Source organism: Pongo abelii, chromosome 22 (assembly GCF_028885655.2).
Source record: "Pongo abelii isolate AG06213 chromosome 22, NHGRI_mPonAbe1-v2.0_pri, whole genome shotgun sequence".
In the NCBI taxonomy this organism is placed as follows: domain Eukaryota; kingdom Metazoa; phylum Chordata; class Mammalia; order Primates; family Hominidae; genus Pongo; species Pongo abelii.
This window is the reverse complement of record NC_072007.2, coordinates 50,118,383-50,131,619: the sequence shown is the minus strand read 5'-3', so window position 1 is coordinate 50,131,619 and position 13,237 is coordinate 50,118,383. Positions and strand designations below refer to the sequence as shown.

General features: G+C 41.9%; 1 protein-coding gene across 4 annotated transcripts in view; it reads right to left on the bottom strand.

Moving 5' to 3' along the window:
* IGSF5 (immunoglobulin superfamily member 5) overlaps positions 1-13,237 on the bottom strand; it is a 47,101-nt gene that overhangs the window by 26,746 nt on the left and 7,118 nt on the right. For all 4 annotated transcript variants that reach the window (XM_054542556.2, XM_054542557.2, XM_054542555.2 and 1 more), the window contains exons 2-3: positions 12,116-12,433; positions 6,604-6,903 (exon numbers count right to left, since the gene is read on the bottom strand). In XM_054542556.2, coding sequence (XP_054398531.2) covers positions 6,604-6,903; positions 12,116-12,433 — 618 coding nt within the window. The remainder of the gene's footprint in view (positions 1-6,603; positions 6,904-12,115; positions 12,434-13,237) is intronic.

Genomic DNA, 13,237 nt, shown 5'->3' with positions numbered 1-13,237 from the left:
TGTGTCAAAGTTAAATGACTCTACATGGAGAAGAGAAGTCTATGCACCAGGCAGTCAGCTGCAGCTGAACCAGGTCTAGGGATCACCTTTCTCCCCATAGTAAGATGCCCAGAGCAGAACTGTAGGATTATAAGGAAGTCAAACTACTTTCCTAATGCTGTCTATCTCCACATCTCCCACCATCCGAGATGAGCTGGAATAGATAGAGACTTGTAAAGAGTTCTCCCAAAAATGAAGATGGAAGGAACAGATTACACCCTTCCCATTCCACACCTTCCCAGCCCCAGAGTTGAAGCACTAACACAAGGCAGACCGTTCACATGCAGAAAACACATTTATCCCCTTGCTCCACAGACAGCAGAATCCCAAGCGTCACCTGGAATATCATTGCACATGCAGATTCAAAGCCCACCTCCAGGGACACAGAGTCAGGATATCCCGAATGATACCCCAAGTGATTCTGATGCAGATAGTTGGTGAGCCACGTTTTGGGAATCCCTTGTACGCAGCCAAAATGTAAACACTGCCCAAGCTACCCACGACATGACAGGATGCTCTCACACTCCCCCTCCCACAGATGTGATAATAAAATGATGAAGTTCAGAGTTGGATCCATGATCTTCACAGTCTTGAGTCGAAGGTTGGACCACTGTGTGGGAGCTTTGTGACTGAGCGAGAACTTTAGGTTTCCTGTGGATGGAACCAGTGAAATCTCATGACCAGCATTTCTTGCTGCATTAACTTTGGCTTCTGGCTCACTTACCAATAACAACTCCTGTCCCACCAGGCTGTTCAGGGGTGTGTGTGAAAGTTCTGAGAATGCTGTAAGCTACAGTGCACAGGCTCAAGATGGCAGTGGTCATCCTATTTCCAGTTTAACGGACTCTTACTAACTGAAGTTTGCAAATATAACAAGTTTTCTTAATAAGGGAGCTGGCTGGGGTTAACCAATGAGGTCTGGCTCAAGATTTAAGAGACAGGCTTTAAATTCTTACTGGCATAAGACAGGATGCTTGTTAACTGACTCACACACTCCCTATCAGTAGACTTTTCTTCCCCTACTAGACAGAAATATGAGTGTGCCAAACTTCCTGAAACTGGACATAACACTTCCTCTAATCTAGCACAGATAGAGACTGCCTTAATCTAGGACAGAGAGAGCCTGCCCTATTTTCAGGGAATGCACGTTTAACAGAAGGGAAGGGACGCTTTGCTGGGAATGGTGACTGAGGCAAGGAAGAGACTGAGGGCCAGAGGGACTTTAAACACTCTTTTGGCCCTTAATTTAACCACAAAGTTCAGAAAGTGATGCCTGCATTCAGTTAAAAGCCCCAAACTCTGACCAAAATGGAATTGGTATTAGGAACCACATCACTTATTCTTTCGCTTCCTATTTGTTGTGACCACGCTCCATTGGAAGGCAAATATTGCAAGTTTTATGCCTAGGTGAGACTTAAGCTGTAGTCTCCCTTTAATCCATTGGAGCCCAAAGTGTAGTGTATGAGTCAGCAAGAGGCATGATTTAGTGCTGGGGCTACACAGATAGACCTTTCCTATTTTCATAACCATTTCAAATTTATCATATATAATATATATTTTATATATAGGTATACACACATGTATGTATATTTTTGTTTAGTATGGGGCTAATTTTTTTAAAAATAGTGCATTTACTGTAGACTGAAAAATAGATCATAGCCATATATTATTGACAAATCAAAAATCTGACAGTGGACAGAAAACACAGACTCTTGGAATGATGTCATCCATAATCCAATCTTTTCATCATGCAGACAAGACGCTCAGGACAGAGGGACTAAGTAAATGGCACAGGGAGCCAAGAATAGGAAGCCACAGGACCCCTGGCTTATATCTTTCCATCCTGCCATGTGTTGTCTCCAATGTAGAATAATCCTTCTGAGGAAAATATGGCCCAGGTATGACATAAATATATTTGCATAAAGTCTACAGCAGGGTGCTGGTCTGTGCCTTGTATCCTATGGAGGGTGTGGGTGTGCCTGGCTCAGGTGAATGGCAGGTTTGCTGGAGAGGATGAGTATACTATACCTGAGTAACCTACACATAGTGACTAAGGAAGATTAGCTCCAAGGTCAACACCGCTTGCCTTTCTCCCTACACTCCTTCACACCACTGTGTGCTTGTTAGGGCCTCATTACTGACTTCACCATGTGCTTTAACCTCCGCTTGGAGATTGTCCTTTTCCCATCTGTGAAGAAAAGGAAAATAGCATTTCCCAGATGCTCTCAAAAGAATGCATAGAGTTTTAAAAAGGTATAGAATTTCTTGAAACCAAATGGATTAATATAAAATGTCACCACCAACACGTGCCAAGTACATATTAATACCAAATGTCACCACCATCATGTGCAAAGCATACCCCTGTGCCCACTAGAGGTGACACAAGAGATCTCCAAATCAATAGTGTGAATGACAATCACTCCCTTTCCAGTCCTATGTGCTCTGGAGCAAGGACTGTTCTAAAACTGAGGCTCAGAGAGGGTAAGTAATTTGCCCAGAAGACACACAGCTAGTGATTGGGTGAGCTGGGATTGGAACCCAGGCTGTCTAATGTCCAAGTCTGTGTAGACATAGCACTTGATCAGGCTGGAGGGGAAGGCTAGGCCTTAGAGATTTTTTTTTCAGTTCAGTAGTCCCCAATCCTGGCTGCCCATTAGAGTAACTTGGGAACTTTTTTTACAATTGCAATTCCCAGGATCCACAAAAACTAATGAAACAAAACCCCTAGGAGGAGCCTGAGCCTCAGCATATTTATGAAGAAGGCTCCTCTGCTGTCTCTGACCCACAGCCGGGAGAGAGGACTTCTCTCTTCTTCTCCTACCCACTTTACAGGTGAGAAAACTGAGCCCTGAAGGTTGCTGACTTGCCCAAAGTTGCACCATCAGTGCCAGGGCAAAGGCCTAGGACTGTCACTTCTAATACTCTTCTCTGCATCCAAAATTGCCATTTCTCCAAACAGTAAGGTCATAACCAGGAATCACTACATTCTACAAGGTGCTCATGTGTCCGAAAAACACTACTTCACTTTAACCATTTCACAACCTACACACAAGTAAATGCACAAAGAAAACCACCCCGAGGGGCAGATGGCTCTGACAGTGCTTCTCCCAAGACAGGGTGAGAGGGCCTCACTCTCTAGTTTTGGATACATCTGCAATGCTCGAGGTTTGTATCATTTCCGTAGTTAAGAAAATCGATTTCTAAAAAACAAATCTGAAATGAGTGTTAGCCCTCCCAGTATGTTTTTCTCTAAGGAAACCTTTTGAACTATAAACCAGGAAGTACTTCATACAACCCTGTGACTTGCCCTGACTAGATAAGCTTCCAAAGCTGACGTCATTCTTCTTTCAATGACTTGCAGGGATCATTTCAGAAATGAAAACAAATGCTTTGCACTTTTAGGAAATGGGTGGAAAAATGGATGTTTAGGTGATTCCTGAAGAAGCCTGAATGGGCACATCCCCATTAACACTTGGCTCTCTGGAAACCTGGCTGTTCTCCTTACAGCCTCATCTGGTCACCAGCTCCACCAACCAAGGCTGCAATGAGGTCTTCAGCTAATAAAACTTACATAAAACACACAACATGCAGCCAGCCACCAGCTGCACTGGATCTTGATGAATAATTTAGAAACAATTACCCTTTTCCAAATGAGTCCAATAAAGCTAGACTCATTGCAAGCACCCACTGAGCCTCCCTCTCCCAGCAGCCATGCCTCCAGCTGCCGTCGTTAAGGCACTAGTTCTGGTCTAAGAAGAATTCAGTGAATTAAACCTGATCAAGGGAAATTAAGTGCTCTCTTTCCCTTCCACTACAAAAGAAAACATTTGCAGGCAAGCCAGTCTCTAAAATCTATCTCTCTAAGGTACCATCAATCAGGCCAGAGCTCCTGCTGCATCGTTACCTTGTTAAGATGTATGCTTTAACCAGTCCATTTTATTCCATTTGGTGCTAATGGATTTTTTTTAAATCTTCTCTTTCAAAGCCTGGACCATACTTTATCATATTTAAGTAGACTAACTTATGATATTTAAGGTTGGTTCCCTGGAGAAATGACTGATTCCAGGTGGAGACAGGTGAGTGCAAAGTGAGACTGGAACACCTTACTGGTCCAGGTGCTCAAAAACTAATAGGGGGATGTTGGAAGGACACCAGCACCAGCTTGGAGGGGCACCAACTGACCAAGTCTGGAGCAATCTGGGTGTCAAAATGAAAAATGACAGGAATAGATTAGAATGTATTGAACAAAATTGAGTCCCTACTAAAACTGTGAGGAAAAAAAAAAGGAAGAAAAAAAGAAAAGGAAGAAAGGGGAGGGAAGTCTTTTGTTTAACAAAAGAAAGCCAATTAATAGATATGGAAAGAATAATGGAAGCAGGAAATCACTCTTTACAATCACCATAGAAGTAATTGATTCAGGCAATGATTTATCAATGAATGTAGAGGTTAGTAGGTAAAAAAAGAACAAAATCATCTCCTTTGCAAGGACGTGGATGGAGCTGGAGGTCATTATCCTTAGCAAACTAACACAGGAACAGAAAACCAAATACCGCACGTTCTCACTTGTAAGTGGGAGCTAAATGATGAGAACACAAGGACACATAGAGGGGAACAACATACTCTGGGGTCTATCTGAGGGTGGAGGGTGGGAAGAGGGAGAGAAGCAGAAAAAATAACTAATGGGTACTGGGCTTAGTATGTAGGTCATAAAATAATTTGTACAACAGTCCCCTGTGACATAAGTTTACCTATACAACAAACCAGTATGTGTAACCCTGAACCTAAAATAAAAGTTTTTTTTTTAAATTGTATTAGGTGAAAGGCTGTGGGTAAACAGGATATTCCCACAATATCTATTGGCTACATATTAATTATAAAGTCAAAAAAGGTACTTTTATGTTGGATAAATTCAGGGTATGCCACCTTCACCAAAGGGTCAAACTTATGCCAATGAAAATTGTCATCCTGTGGCCACATGATATTACCTATATCTTGCCAAAAATATGTAACCTAAGTCAGAGTATGTTGAAAAAGTTTAGACAAATCCAAATTGATCCAAATTGATCCAAATTGACCCAAATTGAGAGGCATCTTGCAAAAATAACCTGTACCGTTCGAAAATGTTTATCTCAGAAAAGACCCCAAAAAATGGGAGAACACCAAGTGAAGATGAAGGCAGAGAGGAGGGTGATGTTTCTACAAGCTAAGGAAGGTGGAAGATGGCCAGCAACCACAAGGAACAAGGGGAGAGGTAAGGAACAGAGGCTCCCTCCCAGCCCTGAGGAGGAACCAGCCCTGATGACACTTCCAACCTCCAGGACAGTGAGAATATCCATTTCTGCTGTTTAAGCCACCAAGCCTGTGGGCTTCTGTTACAGCAGCCATGGGACCTCATATACCCTCCAAGTGGCTGCTCACATGGTGGGCGGAGTTGCCAGGTGAGCAGTTTCTGGAGACAGACTGCCTGTCATTTACTCACTCTACAGGTGAGTAGAGGTTGCCCTGTCATTTACTCACTCTACAGACGTGGGCAAAATCCCAACAGCACTGTCCCTGTCACCTTGCCTTTACAATAGGAATAACAGCAACACTCATACGGCTGTCAGGCAGGTTAATTCTGCGAATACTTGAGAAGTGCTCAGAATAGTGCCTGATAACTTGGTAAGGGCTATAGGATGCCGTTTATTATCGTTACCATCATTATTTGGCTTTGGCTATGGCTTTGTTCTGAACTTTGGAAGATCTCAGGTAAAGGTGTTGTCATGGTGGGAAAAGCTTTAGATGAGAAGAAAAGCTCTTCTCAGCTTCTAGGCCCAGCTCTGCCACTTTGGCTGTGTGACCCGGATGAAAGCACAGAATTCTCTAGGCCTCGCTTCGTTTTTTGTAAAATGTTAAGTTAAAGTCAATCTCCAGCACCCCGGGCCCACCCTGTCCAGGCTGACTCAAAGCTCACAGGCACTATGGGCCCCTTCAAGGAATTTGGTTAGAGTGTCTGGTACACCAAAATCCCCACAGGAGATTCTTTAGGGGGATCTAAACTTTAAAGTTATGTCACTTAGTCAAGTTAAACTATATACATATAGACTTGACACTGTCAAATACATTGTGGATTTGCTGGGGAAGAAAATGAAGCATTATAATTCCACTAAGATTGGAAGAAATCCAGGGAGACCTGAACACCCTCCTCCAATATGAGGACCTGCTTCATACAGGCTCAGGGGGTGGGATCAAACTGAAACAGTGGTAGGTAAAAGCTAGAGAAAAAAATGTTTAATTCAAGCATTTGTCTCCAAACTTGATGCTCTTTGATGATAAATAATTGGCAAGATTCTAAATGGTTTTCAAATGTAATAAGAGAAAAAAAACTTTAAGATGGAATTTAAAAAGCAGATGAGGGTATAAGATTATTAAGCTGACAGCAGATGTGATTGGCCTTATCATCCCCACCCAAAATCAAAGTCGTCATATGATTTTTCCAGGCATCGTGGATGAAGGAGCATTCTACATAATATTGAAGCATGAAATAATCATTCATTTCATATAAAGCAGAACATCTTCACTTACCTTGGGGACGCCGAATCACAGTGAGATTTACAGTTGCAGACTTGCGGGCCTTCAGGCTCTTCCAGGTAGCCACGCAAGTCAAAGTCCCATTGCTCTGTGGGGTCAGAGCCAGGATGCTCACTGCACTTTGAAGGTCGCTGGGCTCCGGAACAAAATAATAGCTTGAATGGCTGACCAGGAGACCGAGCTCCCAGGAAATATCCGGGAGCCGGGTCCAGTGCGAGGCTCGACAAGTAACTTTATAAGGTTCATTCTCAGCGACTACAAGATTAACATTGGGAATGAACAGCTCTCCCATAACTAAAGAAGAAAAGAGAGAAACACACTGAAGACATGACCGTGCCTCTCACTTCTAAGTTTTCTTTTTCTCTTTTTTTAAAAAAAGTTTTGCTTCAAATTACATTTTGTGAGACCTATTTTCCCAAGCCCAAAGAGGCTGTGTCTCTACTAGGAAATCTTAACTCAGATTTTATCTGGGTCTTTTTTGTACACCTGCCAGGGTCTCTGAAGCAGGTGAGGTTACTCACAAGAAAGCACAAAGTTACATAGAAAATGCTTCATAAAAGTCAGAAACTAGGGGGAAATAATTATGTGGGAAAGAAAAGGGAGCGTGCCTGCCATAGGGGGCTATACAATCCCTGAGGTGAGCTACAGAATTATCTTGGGCTGTCCAGGGAGCAAAGGGAAAAAGAGAAACGAGCTTCACCTTCTTCTCACTGTGACAAGGACACAGCCCAGAGTCGGACACAAGTCTCCCCTGGAGTTTTAGTCAATCAGATGTATTTTTATTTATTTCTAGGGTCATATGGTCTTAAACATAACTTCCTAGGACATTGCCTTAACATAGGTTTCTCATTACAAATTAAATCGAATTCCAATCTAATATTTATAGAAATAACTAACCCAAATCATGTATCAGAATAACTTAGATAAGTTTTTTTTTATTAAGAACACTCTTGCATAGGTCAGCATTCATACTGCAAACAACCCATATAAAAATAATACTTGTTTTCACAAGTGTGACTAAAACAGCCTGAGGATTGGCCCCAGTAAAGACACAGCCTTAGTGAAATGTGTATACATATATGTCCAAGCAAAAACATGCTGAAACTCTGGACTACACAACATAATGGAAAGAATACTGAACTAAGAATCAAAAAATTTGTTCCCAATTTTGGTTCTGCCAGAAAATTGTCATCACTTTGGGCAAGTCGCTGAATTTTTTTTTGGCTCTCTTTGTTGTACTTACTGAATGAGATAGTTTGACCAGATCAGCACTTCTCAAACACTTTGGTTTCAGTACCTTTTACACTCTTCAAAATCACTGCGGACTCCAAAGACCTTTCATTTGTGTGGGTTTTATCTACCAATATTTATCATATTTGAAATTAAAGTTAAACAATTATTTTAAAATATATATATTTTAAAATAATAATTACGTTAATTTTGATTAACAAATTTTCATGGAAACTAATCACATTTTTAAACTAAAAAAATTAATAAGAGGAGTGACATTGTTTTATACTTATAAAAATCTCTGTAATGTCTGGCTGGATTCTCATAGCTGTCTCTTCATTCAGTCTGTTGCAATATACTGCTTTGTTTGAAGGATGTAAAGAAAACCTGACTTCACACAGATATGTAGTTGGAACAGTGAGGAGTATTTAATAGCTTTTTCAGATAATTGTGGATATTCTTGAATACTGTACCAAAACTTACTTTTCTCTCTTTTTTTTTTTTGAGACAGACTTTCACCCTTGATGCCCAGGCTGGAGTGCAATGGTACCATGTTGGCTCACGGCTACCTCTGCCTCCCAGGTTCAAGCTATTCTGCCTCAGCCTCCCGAGTAGCTGGGATTACAGGTATGCACCACTAAGCAAAGCTAATTTTGTATTTTTAGTAGAGATGGGGTTTCTCCATGTTGGTCAAGCTGGTCTCAAACTCCCAACCTCAGGTGATCCAACCCCTCGGCCTCCCAAAGTGCTGGGATTACAGGCATGAGCCACCGTGCCCAGCACTTTTTTCTTTAAGAGATGGAATTTCACCATGCTGCCCACACTGGTCTCAAACTCCTGGGCTCAAGTGATCTGCCTGCCTGGGCCTCCCAAAGTGCTGGGATTACAGGTGTGAGCCACCATTCCCAGCTGAGGTTTCTTAAATGTTTGTTACACAGTGGAATCTGAAACTCTACCAAGGAACTTTCATTTTCTGTTACGTTGAAACCCATTGCACTATCTGGCACTTTGAATGGACCTTTTATCCTTGCATGATTTTGTTACACTTCAGTCATCTGGAAAATGCTGAGTTATGCAGACCTTCCCAATGTACAGTGGAAAGCTCTCCTGTGCACTTGTGAGAAGAAGGGTGAAAAAGGCAACAATAATAGGAATCTTCATATTATTATGAAAACAATCATGACTTCACAGACCACCCTGAAATGATCTCAGGGTACATCGAGGAGTCCCCAGACTACAGTGAACTGGGTCAGCTCTGTAAGATCTTTTTGCTCTGAAATGTCAGCTTCCCAATTATTCCTTCCTGAGTATTCCCTTGGAATAAGAAAGGCACTTTCTAATTCAAGGGCTACTGTAAATGCAACAAGGAGTGGAGAAAGGGTTTGTCCCTTTAGTCTAAAGGGTTTTGTGTTTGTTTTGTTTGACAGAGAGACGGTTTAAGATGACAGAACTGGGAGGAATGATATTGTCTCAGTTAATAACAGAAGCTCTTGAACTCAAGTCCTTGCAGCCCTCAAAACATAAGAGGTCTAGAGTTTGGCGTGTGATTGTTTGGTGGCTAAGGCAGCAAGTGGACCAACTCAGCAATCTGAAGGATATTCTTTTTCTGTGTACAATTGGGATTCCACTTTCCCCCACTGGCTTTCACAAAGGTTATCCAGTAGCATGACAAACCCTTTATACAAATGTGATACTAGAATATTCACATGGATTTCGGATGACTCAATTTGGAATTATGTCATCTCTATTTTGTTGACATATAAGGAGGGGAAAAAAATCATAGAATAATTCATGGTTGTTTCCTCATTTTTCAAGATTCTTTCTCCCTTGAGGGAGACCCTGTTGCTCAGAGAACATTTGCTCCTCTAGGAACTAAGTGCCATTCAGAACAATGAGACGAGGATAAAGGGATGCAGTTCTGTCCAAGCTCTATGGGTTCCTCTCGCAATATCTTGGAGAAGTCTTTGCCTTCTCTAGACACTTGCTCTTCCATCTGCATTAAAACCAAAAACTACCATAATTACCAATATATAAAAAGTCATGTTAGGGGGATTCAGACAAATTTGTAGACTTGTGACTTTGGGAAAAGATGCTACAAAACCACATGGTTTCTGAATGTGATGTGTCATAAGTATAGCAGTAATAAGCCATGCCTGTGATCCTGTGTTTCCCTGCTCCAGGGATGCCCTCCTCCTCTCTTGCTTTCCCATTCTGTCTACCATCTACAGACCTGGAAGGCACATCTCTAATGGCACCTTTTCCACGAAATCATCCATGAAGGCTTTATTGACTCTGTCAGCTTCCCTCCCAATTGGAACCCGGGCTTGCCTCCCTTCCATCTCACTTGCCAGCATCTACGTGGCTGGCATCCCTATTATTTGTGCAACTTGCATTATCCACTCTTCTTGTGAGGTTCTAAAAGAAAAAACTGTGTCTTATTCTATTCCTCTTTGAGTCACTCTTAAATACCCAACACAATGGCATGCTTTTATTGGGAGCACAATAAATAACAGCAAATGGCCATACAGTGATTGCTATGAGCCAGGTGTGGCAAAGGCTTTACATAGACCTACTCATCTGACACCACGGCAGCCCTATGATGAGGACACTAGGACTCAAAGTCATTAAGTAATTGTGTCCCAGGTCACACACTGTCATAAAGCAGTAACATGGACCCAGGCAGCCAAGCCTCAAGTCTGCATTCTTGACCACTAGACCACTCTGGCTCCCAACTTAATGTGCAGGGAATTGAATCAGACAGGACTTTGGAGTCATCAAACCATCTTTAGCCATTTTTTCACCTGATCCACACAGCAAACCCATGAGGTGGTCCGGGAAGATTCATCTCCAGGTTAAAGATGAAGAAATTGAGCCATCTCAGGGGTCTCTCTGATAGATAACTGATAAAGCCAAAACCAGAATTTATATCTTTGATTCTTTTTTCCTCTGTTCTTTCTCTTATATCACAAATTATCATAATAAGAATCTGGTTATGCAACGTAGGCCAACAGTCCTAAATAGCCTTATAAAATCACTTACTTAGAAAATATAATTGTGCCCCTAATTAAACTACACAAAATTAAAAACACACAAAAGGCACACTAATTTAGCTAAAATTCTAAAGTAAAAAAAATTTTTTAAAACACACATAGAAATAGGTAGACATGTCTCCACCAAAGGTTATCAAATCTGATTTCATAGCAACATAAATATGAACAAAATCTTTGGGAATTTCTTCCAGACAAGTAAATACATAGAGATAAGAAATAATTTATAAGATATAATATATTCTCTTATAAGAAATGCTGCCATGGAAATCAGGCACTCTATATCTTTAAATAGAGTATAGATACACTTTTAAAGAATGCAAAGTGATTAAATTTTGGTAAGACTATTCCAAATCTTCGTAAAGCATCCTTTTACTTTTTTACTGTGTAACATTATCTTCAGCACCCCCAAATTACCTCTAAAATGAAAAATAAGCTATCTATTATTATAAATTTTGGTTGTTCTTTTCTTTTCTCTCAATGACTTGATATATTTGGTGAACACACAACTTTGACTATAGTGACTATCCCACTGTAGTTGGAGGCAGGGTAGAGAAATAAGTTGGGGGATTCTGCTGGAAAGAGGAAAGAGTTAAAGCATGCTTCAGAGTTGATAAATGATGCAAGCAGAGAAATATAATCATGTATATGGAAAAACTAGAGAAAGGGCAGTGATTGCCAACTGTCTCTAAATCAAAGAAAAATGACTGCAACTGGCCCTAGAAGAATTCCAGGATACGTTTCCAGAAAGGCTATTAAATACTGAAATGGATTCAAAGAGGAAGTGATAAAATCTGTCTCTATCAGTCTTAACCAGAAAAAAAGAAGGAAAGCATAGGTGGAAGGAGAAAGAGAATGAAGCAGGAAAAAGGGAAAGATGGGAGGAAGTGAGGAAGAAAGGAGATAAATCAACAAAACAATAAACATTAGTCCATCCAGAATAATTCTAAGCCTATTGCCAACTGAAGGCTAGAGCACATAGGAAAGAAGGAAGAGAGGGGCAGAAGGCAAGAGGAAGGGAGGAGGTAGGGAGAGCATGAGGGAGGAAGGAGGCGACAAATAAACCGCAAAACATTCATCAGTTCAGAATAATTGTAGGTCAACACCAACTGAAGGTAGACCATGTCTGCCATCATACGTGGCATGAACTTTAGAAGGTCCTTCCTGCCCTCTGAAATTTAACCCAATGGACTTCAGACGTGGCATCCAGAAGCCACCTGCATACACACCTTGGACCGTAAGGTAAGCAGATCCATGCAGGCGACTGTTCTGGAGGCTGCATCTGATGTTCCCCGAATCACTGGGCTCCACATTGTGGATGATCATCTCCGAGGTGAAGTTCCCGCCCTGGTCGTACCTCTGAGAGGTGAAGCGGTCATTGGTGATGATGGGCTCCATGGGCCTGATGCTCAGCACCACCATGTCATTGAGAGCCCACATGATGAGCTTCCAGCCCTGGGAGACAGTGCAGTTGAAGCGAGCCTGGGAGCCCTTCAGGACTGTTGCATTTCGGGGGCCTTCTATGACTTCATTACCAGATCCAGAACCTGGAAGGTAGCCAATTTTTCAAGTTGTTAAATGAATGGATCTCCATAAATCAACTGTGTGCTGTAACCTTTCTGTATTTACCAGTGGTAACCCCCGAGGTGTCCATCCAGTGGCTCAGACTGTGTCTTTTGAATCCTAACACCAGCTCTCACTGGCAGATCAGGAGCTTCCGGTGGAAGCCACTGCCATGCCCTCCTTTCCACTCTACCCCCTAACTCTACGGCTGTATTGGGTTGAATAGTATTCCTCAAAACACATGTCCACTAGATCCTCAGAATGGAACCTTTGAAAATAGGGTCTTTGCAGATGTAATTAGGTAAGGATCTCAAGATGAAATCAACCTGGGTTTAGAATGGGCCCTAAATCCACTCACAGGTGTCCCTATAAGAGAAATGCAGAGTGAGACTTGAGACACAGAGGCCTGCAGAGAAGAACACCATGTGAGGACAGACGCAGAGACTGGAGTGATGCATCTACAAGCCAAGGAATGACAAGGATTGGAGCAACATCAGAAGCTAAGGAAGAGGCATGGAAGACCTTCCCTCAGAGCCTCCATAAAAAACCAACTCTGCCAACTGGCAACATCCCAGGATTTGCATTCACAGCAGTGGGGCTGGGACTCAAACTCAGACCTTCTGCTCTGAATTTCATACTCTTTTCCCTTCTGATGTCATTCAGAGTTTATAGCAAGAAGACACCCTGACAGACCACATACCGTGGCTTCTCCTAGTTTGTGCCCACCCCATCAATGAGACTGCAACACGTCTTACTACCTTCTGGTGTTGTGGGATCCCTGTGGGTGA